General features: G+C 42.7%; 1 protein-coding gene across 1 annotated transcript in view; it reads right to left on the reverse strand.

Annotated features, from left to right (window-relative positions):
* Nucleotides 1-17870, reverse strand: part of rictora (RPTOR independent companion of MTOR, complex 2 a) — a 211528-nt gene that overhangs the window by 132208 nt on the left and 61450 nt on the right. The window contains exon 3 of the mRNA XM_048594179.1: nt 16135-16232. Within this exon, the coding sequence (XP_048450136.1) occupies nt 16135-16232 (98 nt within the window). The remainder of the gene's footprint in view (nt 1-16134; nt 16233-17870) is intronic.

Below are 17870 nucleotides of genomic sequence, written 5' to 3' on the forward strand. Positions count from 1 at the left end.
GGGGGGGTGAGGCAATGGTAAAAGGTGGATAGTGGAGCACATAGGTGGGAGAGATGGTGGACAGGTCAAGGAGGCGGGGATGAAGCTAGTAAAGGTGAGTGTAGGTAGGAAGTGGGGGTGGGGGTTGGTCAGTGAGGAGGGAGGGGTGGATAGGTGGGAGAGAAGACAGACAGGTCAAGGAGGCGGGGATAAGAGGGGGCGCTGGTCTTAGGATGAGGTCGGGTGTGGGGAGATTTTGAAGCTAATAAAGTCCACATTGAGACCATTAAGTTGTAGGGTTCCAAGGCGGAATATGAGGTGCTGCTCCTCCAGTTTCCGGGTGGCATCGTTGTGATACTGGAGGAGGCTCAGGATGGACATGTCGTCCAGGGAGTGGGAGGGAGAGTTGAAGTGGTTCACGACTGGGAGGTGCAGTCGTTTGTCACGAACCGAGCGTAGGTATTAGGGGAGGCGATGGCCTAGTGATATTATCACTGGACTGTTAATCCAGAGACCAGATAACATTCTGGGGGCCGGGTTTCAAATCCCACCATGGCAGATGATGGAATTTCATTTCAATAAATATCTGGAATTAGGAGTATAATGATGACCATGAACCCATTGCCGATTGTTGGAAAAACCTACCTGTTTCACTAATGTCCTTTAGGGAAGGAAACCACCATCCTTACCTGGTCTGGCCTACTTGTGACTCCAGACCTACAGCAGTGTGGTTGACTTTTAATTGCCCTCTGGGTAATTAGGGATGGGCATTAAATGCTGGCCTAGCCAGAGATGCCCTCATTCTGTGAATGAATAAAGAAAAAAAAACGTTGCTCCACAAAGCTCTCTTCAAGCCTCCACTTGGTCTCCCCGATGTAGAGGAGGCCACATCAGGAACAGTGGATACAATAGACCACATTAGTGGATGTGCAGGTGAACATCTGTTTAACGTGGAAGGTACTTTTGGGGCCTGGAATGGGGGTGAGGGGGAGAGGTGTAGGGGCAGGTGTAGCACCTCCTGCAGTTGCAGGGAAACTGGGACTAGTGGGGAGTGTGGAGCGGATGAGGGAGTCACGGAGAGAGCGGTCCCTCCGGAAGGCAGATACAGGTGGGGAGGGAAATATATCCTTCAAAGTGGGGTCAAACTGCAGGTGGCAGAAGCGGCGGAGAATGATGTGTTCAATCCGGAGGTTAATGGGGTGATACATGAGGACAAGGGGAATTCTGTCTTTGTTTTTACTGCGGGGAGGGGGTGTGAGGGCTGAGGCCCGGGAAATGCAAGAGATGCGGTCGAGGGAGTTTTCGGCCACTGTGGAGGGGAAATTGCGGTCCTTGGAAAACGAGGACATCTGGGATGTCTGGAAGTGGAACGCCCCATCTTGGGAACAGATGGCAGCAGAGGTGGAGGAATTAGGAAAAGGAGATCGCATTCTTGCAGGAAGGTGGGTGAGAGGAGGTGTAGTCTAGGTAGCTGTGGGAGTCGGTGGGCTTGAAATAGATATTAGTTTCAAGGTGGTTACCAGAGATGGAGACCGAGGTGTCCAGGAAGGAAAGAGAGGTATCGGAGATAGTCCAGGTGAACTTGAGGTTGGGGTGGAAGGTGGTAGTAAAATTGTTGAACTGTTTGAGCTCCTCGTGGGAGCAGGAGGCGGCACCGATACACAGTCATTGATATAACGGAGGAAGAGGTGGGGAATTGTGCCAGTGTAGCTGCGGAAAAGGGACTGTTTCACGTATCCTACAAAGAGGCACGCATAGCATGGGCCCATGCGGGTACCCATGGCCACCCCCTTTGTCTGTAGGAAGTGGAAGAAGTTGAAGGAGAAGATGTTAAGGGTAAGGATGAGTTTGGTTAGGTAGATAAGGTGGTCGGTGAGGGGGACTGGTGGGGCCTGCGGGACAGGAAGAAGCAGAGGGCCTTTAGGCCATCTGCATGGGGAATGCAAGTGTACAGGAATTGGATGTCCATGGTGAAGATGAGGTGATGGGGTCCAGGGAATTGGAAGTTTTGGAGGAGGTGGAGGGCGTGGGTGGTGTCCTGGACGTAGGTGGAGAGTTCCTGGACCAGGGGGGAGAAAATAGAATCGAAATAAGTGGAGATAAGTTCGGTGGGGCAGGAGCAGGCAGAGACAATGGGTCAACCAGGGCAGTCGGGTTTATGGATTTTGAGAAGGAGATAGAAATAGGTGGTGCGGGGTTGGGGAATGAGGAGGTCGGAGGCTGTGGGTGGGAGGTCACCTGAGGTGATGAGGTTATGGATGGTCTGGGAGATGATGTTTTGGTGGTCAGGGGTGGGGTCATGATCAAAGGGGCAGTAGGAGGAGGTGTCAGAGAGTTGGTGCCTGGCCTCGATGTGAAGGTCAGTGCGCCATACCACAACTGCACCTCCCTTGTCCGCGGGTTTGATAGTGCGGTTAGGGTTGGAGCGGAGGGCTGCACGTTCTGTTGGGGAAGAGGTTGGAGTGAGTGAGAGGGGTGGAGAGGTTGAGATGATCAATGTCGCGACGGCAGTTAGAGATGAAGAGGTCAAGGGAGGGTAGGAGACCTTCAGATGGTGCCCAGAAGGATGGTGTGTGTTGGAAGCTGAAGAAGGGGTCAATGGGGGGGAGGGGGGTGGTGTTTCGACTTGCGATTAAAGAAATAAGCACAGAGGCGGAGGCAGAAAAACTGTTCGATGTCCAGGCGTGAGCAGTATTCATTGATGTTCCGGTGGAGGGGGATGAAGGTGAATCCTTTACTGAGGACTGACCGTTCATCCTCAGTGATGGGGAGGTCTGGGGGCTTCATCCCCACCTCCTTGACCTGTCCGCCGTCTCTCCCACCTATCTGCTCCACTATCTACCTTCTATCAGCGGCCCCCCCCCCCCCCCATTTATTTTAGAGCCCCCTTCCCCCCCCCAATTTCTGAAGAAAGGTCCAGACCCAAGACGTCAGCTTTCCTGCTCCTCTGATGCTGCCTGGCCTGCTGTGTTCCTCCAGCTCCACACCTTGTCAAAACTAAGTTTCAGCTGGTTTCCCAACATTAACCATTGCAGGGACTCATGACCAGAGAAATTAGCCTTGTATTTCAACTCTTAAGTTTCTATGTAACTGACTCCTTTCTCATGAATTTTGAAGACAATTTTATGATTCCTTTCGGAGTCTATGGGCATGAACTTTTCACATTTCTGAGGTCCTAGGAAATGTTCCTGAAGTAACAGAGTCCCCTCATCTATAATTATTATGTTCCATTTGAATTGAACACGTTGATTCTTCCAATCCGAAGTCACATCAAAGCTTTGTTCTGTTGGTGAGAAATTCACCAGTGTGAACAACTTATCCACTAACAATACAGGGACTCTCTCAGAATGTGATTCCAGTCACGGTCTTTCTTCACAATGACGTACTTAGACTACTGTTCCAGAATGACTTCGCCCTTTCTAATAAAAAAACCTTCACAGAATGGGCCAAAATCCGTCTGCCTCCATTTTAAAATTCAACCTCCAAAAATATTTATTTATCATCCCAGAGTAATGTTGAACTATCCCACTATCTATTCTCATCTTCCTGTGCTTTAATTAAGATTTTCTCTTGAAATATACTAAGCTGCTTCAAACAGGCCATGGCAAAACATTTCCTGCAACAACACTCAAGAAAATTCCTTCTTTTGTCTGCGCTAACTGGGCAACCCTTATCTAAGATTAGGCCTGCAACGGGAAACCACCTTTCCGCATCTACTCTGGCAAGACCCCCAAGAATCTTGGATGTTTCAATAAGATTGCCTTTTAAACTTCTATGTTCCAATGTGTACAGGCCCCACTCTCCTCATAACACAGTCCCCTCCATACCTATTGAAGCTTCTTTGGATAGCTTCCAGCTACCTTTTCTCAGACAACAGGTCCAAAACTGTTCAGTATTTCAGGCGTGGTCTTGTGTAGTTTTAGCGAGACCTCCCTATTTTCATGCATAACTTGCACTGAAACAAAGTCCAACAGTCCATTTGCCCTCCCTAATACACGCTGAAATTGGCTGCTAACGTTTTGTGATTCATTCACAAGGACCCCCAAACGTTTCTGCGCTTCAACTTTCTGCAGTCTTTCCTCATTCTAATAACACTTAACTCTTCTCCAATCTTTCTGCCAAAGTCAATAATCTCATGTGTCCACATTATATGCCATCTATCAATTTTTTGCCCATAAACCTAACACATCTATATCTCTCTGTAGACTCTGCATCATCCTCATTCACTTCTTACCTTCCCATTTTTTTTGGTTGTCTGAAACCTTGGTGATACTACATTAATTACCAGCATCAAAAAAAAAAAATCACTGATCCCTGATGCACATTATGGCATAAAACTGTACAAAATTAAGATACCTTACCAATTTATCCTACTTTAATTTCTCCCCCTTTCTTTCCTAGGTAAATGTCACATTCAGGCAAAATTCCAAAGATGGCATTAAGCCTATTTCTCACTTACTTCCCTAAGCAGCTATTCTTCAAATCAGCCAAGGTAGCAAGCACAAGCAATATATCTGACAGTTGCCAAAGGAGCAGCGTCACACCCAAGCCTGATGGGCACTTTCCATTATGGTGAAGGGGGGCACTGGATAAATAACCAACATTAACAACACTTGCTCTTTCCCTTTTGATTACCTAAAGGTTATGAAACACTGCACCAACTTATGTATTAGCTAATCAGTACAGATTTGGAATCGGAGCAGGGCGCTTCCTGGTCTGTAAGTCACAGAATTACTTACAGCTACATTTACCCACCGAAGCACTGGGCAGCATTTTGTTATTCTTAGAACTGCCTACAATGACTTACTGGGCACAACAGAGGAAGGAGAAGGAAAAGACCTAGGCAATTTATAAAAGATTCTAGGGTACCTCCCACATATAGTCAGAAAGGACAAGTACCAAAAATTTTAAATTATCTGGGACGACGCGTTTGAAGTATAAATGAAATAGGGGTATTAGATTCAGCCTAACGCAACTATGTTGCAACAAGACAAAAACCAGCCTCTCAAAATCTGAGCGAACTGTGGATGCTGTAAATCAGAAACAAAAACATAAGTTTCTGGAAAAAGCTCAGCAGGTCTGGCAGCATCTGTGAAGAGAAATCAAAGTTAACATTTCAGGTCCGGTGACCCCTCCTCAGAACTCAGCCTCTCTCCTGCTTAAAGTGAGCACTTCCCTCAATCCCAACTGAATAGCAGTCCAAATGAAAGGAAACTAAAAAATCTTCTGACAGGTAAGCAGTTAGTAAAAGATGAGATGAGGCCTACTGGAGGAAAAGAAGATACAAGGCAGGCTAGAATGCTTAAGACTGGCTTTTTTTTGGCTAAAGATGAAGATGCTGGCAGACCATAGTACAAGTGAGAGGATAGAGGTAATAGAGGGGTTAAAATGGATAGATAGGATCCAACGGAAAAGCAGGCTAAGGGTAGATAAATCATCTGGCTTGGAAAGCTTGCTTATGAATAGTAAGAGTGGAGATCACAGGAGGGCTTCCCTTAAATTTTCAATCTTCCTTAGATGTGAGCGAGGTAACAAGAAGACTGGAAAGTAGCAAATGTGAGACCCTTGTCCATGGAAGCTTGTAAGGACAGTCCTAGCAATTACAGCTTAGCTAATTTAACATCACTGGTAAGCAAGATTTCAAAACCAACAATCAGCGAAAAGTAACAAACAAACACTTACAAACACAGGCGCTAAGAGGAGTAAGCCATTCGGTCCCTTCAAGCCTGCTCCCCCATTCAACATGATCATGGTCGATCCTCTATCGAAACACCATATTCCAGCTTTCTCCATACCCCTTGATGCTTTCAATATCTAGAAATTTATCAATAGCTCGAGAGGTTTGAGTTAACTAAGACAGCTAAATGGGGATTGTAAAAATCTGATAGTGTTTGTCTAACTGAATTGAATCTTTTGATAAAATAACTGAGAAAGTTGATGAAAGAAGTGCAATGGGTGTTATTCTACATGGATATTAAGAAAGCGCCAAATAGAGTTGCACATCAATGGCTGGATAACAGACTAGAGGAATAGGAAGGTCAGCATGAGCTTGGATAAAACTGGCTTAAGGACAAAAAGCAGCAGTCATGGTAAATGTTTATTTCACAGTTTGGAAGGAAAAGGCAGTGGTGGTCCCAAGGGCTGCTGTTTTCTAGATGCAAATAAATTTCTTGATACTGACAAGATTTCAAAATTTGCTTACAATACCAAACCTAGACTGATGGCCAGTATAGTTAAGATGATTCCACTCACTGCAACACATCTAGATAGGCTAGAAGAATAGACAGACAAGTGGCAGATGGAAGCTAATAGACAGAAAAATATGAGGTGATTCATTTAGACAGATGTAATAGGGCGAAGCATTATAAACCAAAAGGCACAGTTCGAAAAGGGCCAAGGATTCACATGCGTGGATACTTGAAGATGGCAGAACAAATGATTAGATTCTGGAATGCACTGCCTGATAGGGTGCTGGAAACAGATTTAATAATAGCTTCCAGAAGGGAATTGTACAAATACTTCGAAGAGGAAAATGGCAAAGACTTGGGGAAAGAGCAGAGGGCAATGGGACCAACTAAATTGCGCTTCAAAAGAGCCATTGCAGACTTGATAGACTGAATAAGCTCTTTCTCTGTTGTACTATACAATGATAGGTAGATATAGGGGAGACGTTAGAGGTAGATTCTTTACTCAGAGTGGTAGGGGCGTGGAATGCATTGCCGGAGAGGGTAGTGGAGTTGGCATCATTAGGGGCATTTAAGCGGCAATTAGATAGGCATATGGATGATATTATAAGGTAGGAGTGGACGTTAGATAAACCTTAGGTTTAGGGTAAAAGTTTGGAACAACATCGTGGGCCGAAGGGCCTGTAGTGTGCTGTACTGTTCTATGATTCTATGAAAATGGGACTATTCCCACCATAAGTAATGGAAGAGGTGCATCTGATGAAATTAGTTCCTTAGTTAATGGAGCAATGTGGGATGCAATCGGTTAGATACTGCTTTTACATAGTCACTGCCAGAGAAAGTGGTAGATGCAAATACAGTTACAATATTTCAAAGACATTTGGTCGAGTACATGAAAAGGAAAGGTTTGACAGATATGGACTAAACTCAAACAAATTGGACTAGTTTAATTTGGGAAACCTGGTTAGGATGGATGAGTTGAACTGAAGAATGAGTTTTCAGCTGTATGGCTCTGACTCAGGGCAGACTTGAAGGGCCTCTTCTGAGCTGTATGACTATGACATTGCATAGTCAAAAGGTGCAAATCCATCTCTGGCTTAAAGGAAGTCTTCTTTTCTCACAATTGTAATAACATTTGACCAGTTTCAACTCCGTTTTTAGCAAATGTTTTTCAATCTATTGGTGTACATTCAACTAAAAGCTAAACATTGTAGATTCTAGAAATCTGAAAATAAATACAAAGTGCTGGAAACACTCAGTAGATCTCCAGGAATGTGTGGACAGAGTAATAGAGTTAATATTGCAAATCAGATTTGACTTTCTTAGAACTGAAGAATGGTATGGTATAAATTCACAGGTTGTACATCAAACGTGAGTGGAAGTAGAAAAAACAAAATGTAAGGTCTGGAATAGCCATTGGACTAAATTTGTTCTCAAATCTGAATAATTTATATCAATTCCACATCCATGTTATCAATACAGACATCCACGAGTTCTTTTGAGGGATATATTTTAACTCCTGATTTACTTATGTTAAAGAGCCTTTCCTTTTAAAGATCATTCCAACATCATTATACCTGGTTAAACACAAATTATGTTACTTTACTGCATCAGAAACAATCAGTCTGTACTGACTAACTTGAACTGTAATGGTGCAAGAATTAAATTCATGATCACTATTCTTCACATCACATTTTGATCTGTTCAGCTCCAACAAATTGCTTGTTATGTATTAGTTTCCACTTCTGGCAAAGGGTTCAAACCCCAATGGTAATCCATCTTTTACCATTACAGAACTTAAATAATCTGCTGTGTTTTTATATCTGTTTTTCATTAATTACTGTTGCACATGACAGTCATTACTGACATAAGCAGACTAGTGCAGATTCTGGGAATCTGAACTAAAAACATAAAATACTGGGAATACTCAAGAGGTCAGGCAGCAATTCGGACAGAAATAATTAAATTTTCAGGTTGAAACATAATACAAAATCTGTGGAGGGAAATGGAGTTAAACTGATATTTCTAGCATTTTCTAATTCTGTTACACTTATTGCTCATAATAAATATTGTTTGCCTGTTAAACATCAGTTTTGTCACCTGTTCAAAAATTTCCAAAGATTATTTTTCTGCTGCAGGCAATAAGTTGTGAATCAGAATCTCAGCCAAGAGAGCAGATGTTACAAATGGCTTCTGCCTTTTAAGGTCAATAACTGTCAGGCAAAATATGTTATAGAGATAGTAGGAACTGCAGATGCTGGAGAATCTGAGATAACAAGGTGTAGAGCTGGATGAACACAGCAGGCCAAGCAGCATCAGAGGAGCAGGAAAGCCGACGTTTTGGGCCTAGACCCTTCTTCAGAAATGGGGAAGGGGAAGGGGGTTCTAAAATAAATAGGGAGAGAGGGGGAGGCGGATAGAAGATGGATAGAGGAGAAGATAGGTGGAAAGGAGACAAACCAGTCAAAGAGGCGGGGATGGAGCCAGTAAAGGTGAGTGTAGGTGGGGAGGTAGGGAGGGGATAGGTCAGTCCAGGGAGGACGGACAGGTCAAGGGGGAGGGATGAGGTTAGTAGGTGGGAGATGGGGGTGGGGCTTGAGGTGGGAGGAGGGGATAGGTGACAGGAAGGACAGGTTAGGGAGGCGGGGACGAGCTGGGCTGGTTTTGGGATGTGGTAGGGGGAGGGGAGATTTTGAAGCTTGTGAAGTCCACGTTGATACCATTGGGCTGCAGGGTTCCCAAGCGGAATATGAGTTGCTGTTCCTGCAACCTTTAGGTAGCATCCTTGTGGCACTGCAGGAGGCCCAGAATGGACATGTCGTCTGAGGAATGGGAGGGGGAGTTGAAATGGTTCGCGACTGGGAGGTGCAGTTGTTTAGTGCGATCCGAGCGTAGGTGTTCTGCAAAGTGGTCCCCGAGCCTCCGCTTGGTTTTCCCGATGTAGAGGAGGCCACAACGGGAACAGCGGATGCAGTATACCACATTAGCAGATGTGCAGGTGAACATCTGCTTGATGTGGAAAGTCTTCTTGGGGCCTGGGATGCAAGGCCTGATGTAAGGATATGGGAGAAGGTGCTCAGGCCTGAAAATTATTGAACTCAATATTGAGTGCTGAAGGCTGTAGGACCCCCAAGAGGAAAATGAAGTGTTGTTCTCCCTCCACATTGCACTGAACTTCACTGGGAACACTGTAGCAAGCCAGAGAACACAGTGGTGTGTTGAAATGGCAGGCAGGTGGAAGAGGGGAAGAGAACGTTTTTTAAAAGTAACTAACATATATTGAAATAATGAATAAAAAATGCTATAAAAGGTACAAATCAAATTCCACCTGAAAAAATCAAATAAGTGACCATTTCCACTGAGATGAGGGGTACCATCAAAACAATTGTTTTTACCATTACACTGAAGTTTACCCATGAGGCTATTTGTACAAGTGGTACAGATCAATCAATTTTTAGATAGCTCGACGGTGACAAAACAGATTGGTCCTGAACCAGATGCTGAGAGATAAATACTTTCTCAATAGTTTTCTGCTTTGTGTTGTTCACAGCTACCTAAAGATCTGCCCCCACCAGTAGATCTATCCTCATCCATTGATATGTGAACAACAGGCTCACTCCGAGCCTTCCATATCTTTACTCAACAGCAAGCTCTCTCAGATTTATCATTAGTATTAACCCTAATTAATTCAATCTAGCCCAATGATGAGAATTGTGTGAAATATCCAGTGTAATCTATAAATGGTGTTTTTGGATAAAATATTTTAAGCTGCAAGAAAGTAGGATGCAGTACCAGTAATTGTAAGTCTATCACTGCAGTGACAGTAGAAAAAGCAACACAAGGTGAAGAATCAAAAGTATCATGCACTAAGTGTATTGGTACCAATACCTACTAGAACATCTTTAAGTGAATCCTGCCATCATACCAATTGCCAGCTCACACCTCTCACCTGCCTGCTTCTTCTAAAATGTATACATATGTATACATATAATACTGTATATTAAAAACTTTACAGTTTCATACACAAAAATAGACATGTATCCTGTGTGAAGCAACAAGACCAGTGTAAAGAGGCCATTTCCTCTTTAATTTCCTGTTTGTTTTGTTGGTTAGGTAGGGGAATTGAATTATCATTTACAACAAACGTTGCTGTTCTGCAGCATTGAAATGTTGTGTTGTACACCGTATACTGTTCTGCACTGCAGTGAACATAGTAGCTTCTTACCTAATCCCAAAATTTGTTGGGATCAGAAATATACACAAAGGATGGCAATGCAACTCATAGAAGCCTTTTGTTTGTTACAAAAAAATAGATATTTAAGCGGTTGTGCTTCCTTCTAGCCGCATGTTTCTCCATCAGCTCCAAGTATGGTGGAAATCCATGGATAGGATTAGTTCCATCAGCAGATTGGTAATGTTGTTGTATTGCTTTGAGACTTAGTAAATGGTACTAAATAGTAAATGATACATAGGCTATATTTGCAATGTGATCTTGGACTGAAGACCCAGGTTCAAATCCAACTTCGAAATTTCAAAGTTTCAGTCAGTGAATTCGATCAGTCTCAGCCCAGTTGTGACAGGAGGCTTAGTGTGGTATGCATATTTAGGTGTGGTCCAGCTGTTGAGTAAAAGGTGTGCAGATGCCAAGGTAAGGCATCTGAATGGGCACAAGTCCACTCCCCAAAAATGAACAGTTTAGCAACTTCCCAGAGACTAATGATAACATTCTTACATTGTTCATACGAGGGTACACACATATTCTAATGTTAAAGCAAACACTGCATTTGTCCTCAGTCAGCGGTGAAACTGTACAAGACACATCTTCTAATCCTTCTAAAATAAGTCATTTTTAATTTTGGAAAATCCAGCACAATCAAGAACAGTTCATGATCCTGTGCACACATTTACACACATAAGGGGAGGCAACAGCTTTGTGGTATTTTTGCTAGACTATTAATCCAGAAACTCAGCAAATGTTCTGGGGACCTGGGTTTGAATCCCACCACAACTGAACTTGAATTTAATTAAAAACAAAATTTGGAATTAAGAATCTACTGATGACTGTGAAACCACTGTAGATTGTCAGAAAACCTACCCGACTCACTCAAGTTTTTCAGGGAAGGAAATCTGTCATCCTCATATGATATGTGACTCCAGAGCCACAGCCATGTGGTTGACTCTAAACTACCCTTTGAAATGGCCTAGAAAGTCACTCAGTTCTAGGGCAGCTAGAGACAGACAATAAATGCTGACCAGCCAGTGATGTCCATGTCCCACGAGCAAATAAAAAAAAACGAGAAGGGAAGTAAAACACAGGAATAGGGTAGTGTACCACTGATGGGAAGTAGAATTTTGATGGGCAAACTCAGAAACCAATAGGTACAGAGTGAAATTTGACCAAGGAGTTATACAAAGCCTTTGCACGTTCTGTAGGCAGTTAAGTCAGGAACTGAAAGGCAGGAACTCCCTGCCATTCAATACTTCATAACAAGGGTTATTGGGATATGTACAATGTAGAGCAGAGGGCCCAAGTGTTCTATTCCTGTTTCTATTTTGTGTATACTTTCAAAAAAATGACAAGAGTAAAACATTTAACAGTAAGTTGCAGTGATGTAGTAAGAAATTTAAAAATGGATATGGATTGGTAAGGTGAATGAACAAAATTTGGCTGATATAGTTTAATATGTGTAAGTGAGAGATCATTCATTTGGGTTGGAAGAATAAAAAGCAAAATTACCTAAATTGAAAGAACCTTCAACTTGTTTCAGTGCAGAGGGATTGGAGTGTCCTCATGCACGAGAAACAAAAAGCTAGTATGGAGGTATGGCAGGGAACAAGGAGGGCATATCGAATTTTGATATTTATTGTTAAAGGAGTGGAGTATACAAGTAGGGAAGTGTTGTCGCAACTGTGCGATCATTGCTGAGATCGCAGCTGGAGTGCTGTGAACTGTTTTGGTCCCCTTACTGGAGGAAGGATGTAACTGCATTGGAGGCAGCTGAGATGGTTCACCGGATTTATTCCAGAGATGAAAGGTTTGTTTAATGTGCAGAACTGATCAATTTAGCCCTATACTTACTAGAAATTAGGATGAGAGGAGATCTAATTGAAATATACAAGATGCTAAAAGGGGCTAACAAAGTAGATGTAGACAGGATGTTTCCCCTTGCCTCATGGAGCAATCTAGAATGAGTGGTCATAGTTTTAGGCTAAGGGATGGCAGATATGTGGAATTCACTACAGTGTTATGGATACCAAGCCACTGAATAAAGAGGAGATAGACAGATTTTTAATCAGTCATGGGTTAAAGGGTTATAGAGAGCAGGCAGTAAAGTGGATTTAAGGTCAAGATGAAATCATTGGTGGAGCAGGCTTGAGGAGTGGAATTGCCTACTTCTGTTTCTAGTTCTTTTGTTCTGATTTTTGCACAGAGGGTAAAAGAAATCCAGCAGGGTTTATTTGATTCCTAGCAGCTCACTCCCAAAATCCCATTTTAGTACTCTCACTGGTAGATGATGGGCATAGAAGTAGCTACAACAGTTGGGAGGTGCTGAAGGAAGGCACTTGAACTAAGAAACTGATTGGAACAGTAAAGTTATGGATAGTGATTGGAATGAAAGCCAGGTGGATCTCATTGATTATGAGATCCTTGATTGGGGGTGGTTAACCTGGGCCAATCAGGGAGCATTGGCTGCCAGAGCCTCTATACTATGAAATTGTGAATAAAGGGTAACTTGGTGACAGAATACTGGTGTCTGTGCAGTTGTTTCAGCTGTATTCCTGTTGCTGTTTCATTACCCCAAATGCCTCCCTACAATGACAGCTGTTGCTGGTGGAATAGAAACAGCTATTATTTGGAATTTATTTGCCTACAAAAGGCCAAGATCAAACTCCAAGCAGGAATTGACCCCCATTGATCTTAGCTACCCTTTAAAATTCTGCTTCATCTCATTGGTATGCTGACATTGACCAATTACATCTGTTTTCTCCCTCATTGCTTATAGCAGAACTTGGGAGATTATTTTCTGAAGTTCCTAGAATAAAATAGGAGCAACCCCAAGGTTTGCACTCAACCCATTAGCCAGTCGGTAATGTACTGAAAGCTGTTTGTCACAATTGGGACATGGGTCAGCCCAGCCTCAGTCTGCACTGCTAAAAAAGAAATGACAAACATTTTCTGAGCTGAAGCAAGCTGCAGCAGCATTTATCTCCAGCAGTGACGTCAGGAGGAAAACATTAGTGTGTGACACTCACGCGGCTTACAGATCAGATCACCGGCCTGGACCGTTTTTCCTCAATGCTACAAACCTTAAAAGGAGGCAAGACAGACAGAAAGAAAGAAAGAAAAAGGGAGAGAGAAACAGAGACACACACACACATGCACTCCTCAGTTACCCAAGAGGATCGCATGTATAAAAACTTCTATGGAATGACAATTGCAGAAACTCAAAGACTGCAAAGAAAGAAAAACCAAAAGCAAACGTAAATACAGTGTTCTGACTATTCTAGAATAACTCTTTAGCTATCAGATGTAATCAGATCAAACTATTTCAGGTGTTTCCTCAATTTTTGGGTCAATTACCAATAGTGCAACAGGGTTACAGTCACTTAAGTATATTTCCAACCACCTGTTTGCCGTGAGAAAAGAAATCTCACTTGCATTCTTGACCTGCAATAATCTTCTCAGAAAATGCAGTACTATAATGAATCATAACTCCTCAATGTGAAGTTCCTAAGTTACAGTTAGCAGATTTTTTAAATCAACCTGTTCAGATATGTTATGACATATCTGGACAGATGGAACTTGAGCCCAGACCTTCCGACCTAGAGGCAGGGACATTACCACTGCATGACAAAAGGGTTCAAAACACACACTTCTTTGTGTGCAGCCAATCACACACAGTTAAAGTTTGTATATTGTTTCCGGGGGAAGAAATAAAGAATGTTTAGATGGAACTGTGTGACACATCTGGTCACAAAATAATTGATTCAATACAGGATCAAATGTCATACATATACTGGACCTTTTCCAATTCTTAAAAAGTGACTCAGCGTACAGATAAATATTATACTCTTGCCTAGGGAGCCACTTCAAGTCAATGTCAGAGGCTAGGGAACTTTGTGCCCGTCTTAGTTATTGCTTGTCATGAGGAATGGAGCTACAGGAACCACTAGTTTCCAATTTCAGTATAACAAAGGCTGAAAAAAACCTTGCTTATTTTTTCAGAAGAGAACCTTGACTGCAGCATGAGGATACGTGACCAGTAATGGCATATTTCTTCAGTTTCCAGCAGACTCTAGGAGTGGGGTTACTGTTCACCTAACAGCACATGTACATTCATGAGATAAGGGCATCACTGACTGGGCCATAGTTTCTCCATCCCTATTCACCCTTGAGAAGGTAGGGCTGAGCTGCCTTCTTGAACCACTGCAGTCCATGTGCGGTAGGTAGACCCACAATGCCCTTAGGGAGGGAATTCCACAATTTTGGCCCAGCAAGTGAGGTAACAACAATATATTTCCAAGTCAGGATGGTGAATGGCTAGAATGGGAACCTGCAGGTGGTGATCTTCCCATATATCTGCTGCCATTAAGCTTCCAGATTGATATGGTTGTGGGTTTGGAAAGTGCTGTTTCGGGGCTGCAGGGCATCTTGTGGGCAGTACACACTGCTGTAACTGAGCATTGATGGTGGAGGTGGTGAATGTGACACATACAAAGCGGGCTGCTTTGTCCTGGATGGTGTCAAGCTTCTTGAGTGTTGTTGGAGTTGTGTCCATCCAGGCAAGTGGGGAGTATTCCGTCACACTCCCGGCTTGTGCTTTATAGACAAAGTTCTCGCATATGTTTTTCTGCTGCATGGACTTCAGAGATCTGCGCATATTAACGGTTTCAGCTTCCGGAAGTGAGTACTTTGTTACACGTTGATTTGTGCAGAACGTCTTGATGGCTGTGTGGTCACACAGCTTAGAAGGAATGGTGCTTATAGATGATGTACAGGCTTTGGGGAGACAGGAGGAGAGTTACTTGCTGCAGGACTCCTAGCCTATGAACTGTTCCTGTAACCACAGTACTTATATGGCTAGTTTAGTTCAGTCTCCAATCAATGACAACACCCAAGTTGTTGATATTAGGGGAATCCGTAATAATAATGCAATTGAATGACAAGGGATGATGGTTAGATCATCCATTATGGAGATGGCCATTGCCTAGCACTTGCATGGCATAAATATTACTTGCCTTGTCAGTCCAAGCCTGGATTTTGTCCGGGTCTTAGTGCTTTTGGATGTGGACTGCTTCAGAATTTGAATGATGCACGATCAACTAATATTCCCAGTTCTGACTTCATAATAAAGGAAAGGTCACTGATGAAGCAGCAAATGATTGTTGGGCCTAGGACACTGTGGCTTGAATCCTCAGCCTATCATTTTTCCTGAACTTGATTCCGTCGTTTGTTTTTGTCCTTGTTTCCCTCTCTACTATCTTCCTGTTTAGGTTCCCATTTGTCTACTGCTATAACTTAACTCCTACCCAACCACACTAGCAAGCCCTTCCTCTAGTGCACCAGTTCTGATCCTACCCAGGTACAGCTCACCTAACCTGCACTGGTCCCACCTCCCCCAGAACCAGTCCAATGCCCTCCTCCTCACACCATCTCTCTAGCCACATATTCATCGGATGCATGCATCTTGCTATTTCTACACAGTGTAGCACGCGGCACTAGTAACAATCTTGAGATCACTACTTTTGAGATTCTACTTTTTAAACTTGCTTCCTAACTGCCCATTTTCTGCTTTCTGGAGCTTATTCCTTTTCTCACCTATGTCATTGGTGCTGACGTGAACCATAACCATTGGCTGTTCATCCTCCCATTTCAAAATGTCCTAAGCTGCTCAAATATACCATTCTGGTGTTTTTGTCCTGAACCTTCTGTAACTGCATATCTATGCTCTTATCAAATCTCACTTACCTTAATAAGGTTATTCAGGTGACCAAGCTTTCGCATGTTAGAGACTCCCTGAGGCTTAGCCACATTCTGGAGGATCTCACGAAGGTTGTCTGAAGGGTCTAGAACATAATAAAAAAACACATCAGTTAGTGCTTTCATTGGGGAATTGAATCACAAGAGGTTATATTTGCAAAACCCTGCACTATATCTGCAATATTTACCACAGCATATTTAAATATACAAATTGTGAACTTGCTGGAAAAATGCTGTGGGTCAGTCATGCTGACCTCCATACCAGATTACCTAATCTGTGCCAGAAAGCATATAGGTATCTGTGTTGACATTGTTCTTTTACAGAAGTTTTGAAACAATGCTGGTCAACATTGTCAATCTGGAACTGAAGTCACATTTAGGCCAAATTGGCTAAAGATGGCAGGTTTCATTGCTCAAAATACAGGGTGGAGGAGAGCAGATTTGCCCCTGAAAGCAGCCTGTGTAAATTTAATTGTGAGGAGAATCAGAGCACAGCTGGAACAGTTGGAACAAATGAGCTGCTGCTGTTTTCTCATGCTTGTTGCCAGTAGGTTTATTGCAAACCTATCAGCAGCAAGTGCAGGAATGAAACAATTTGAGATTGGAGGAACAGCACAAAGGTGAATGGTAGCAGGAGCAAGCACAAAAAGCCTATAGCAAGTAGAGCTGAAGATGGGGTACTGAAGCCAGAGGGAGCGCAGCTGCAGGGTGGGCAGGAAGCAAGGCTGGTAAGACTGGGACCCAGAGATTGAAGATGAAGTAAGTCTGCAAGCATCAGAGTGGAGCAGCAACAGATAAAAAAGAGCAGCAACAAAAAGGGCAAAGAGGCTGTAAGGAGGCACTGGTGGGGTGGGTTTACATCTTTTAAAAAAACAATAGAGGACTTTTTTCAGTAACACACTCAACTGAATAATTTAATATTGAGGAGTTTTATTTCATAAAGATTTACATTTGTGTTATCACCTTTCAAAGCATCTAACATATTGTGAATTGTTTAAAGTGCAGTGACTGTGTTAAAGACAAACATGCAACCACTGAGTTGTGACCTCTCCATTCCACAGAAAGCAGTATTAGGATGATGGCTGTGTGTGTCCAGGAGCACCAGTCTTTTTTTTGAAAATAGTATTTGTAGCTTACACCTATTATCTCATACTAATTTGAATTTTGTGATGTTTGAAATTAATGCTTTCCTTGTGCTCTGTGGCTTTAAGTTTAATGGAGTGGTAATAATTGAGTATATTGTTAAATTCTTCTGTGTGAATCCAAACACCCTGTACATAAGCACAAATACAGGAGGTCATATCATGAGACAGCATTATCTAATTAAGGAATTAGTGAGAATGAAAAATGAGCCCTGGAAAAGTAGCTTCTGAAAATCAATAAGTAGCCCTCAAGAAAATCTCAAGAGGAGCCCTCAATAAAAATGCATTTTGACCCATGGCAGGTTTTCTTTAAAAGGACTACTTAAGGCTTTTAAGACAATCGGAGAGCTTTACAATTTTTACTTTGTTTTTTTTTCTAAGAAAACTAAATTTAAATTTGTGATTTCTACTTCAGTATTGTAACTAACATATCATAAACACAACTTAAAGGAATTCGCTTCAGAGATAGTAGGAACTGCCAATGCTGGAGACCTGAGATAACAAGGTGTAGAGCTGGATGAACACAGCAGGCCAAGCAGCATCAGAGGAGCAGGAAAGCTGACGTTTCGGGTTTAGACCCTT

This window comes from Rhincodon typus, chromosome 3 (genome assembly GCF_021869965.1).
Source record: "Rhincodon typus isolate 14 chromosome 3, sRhiTyp1.1, whole genome shotgun sequence".
NCBI classification, from domain to species: Eukaryota; Metazoa; Chordata; class Chondrichthyes; order Orectolobiformes; family Rhincodontidae; genus Rhincodon; species Rhincodon typus.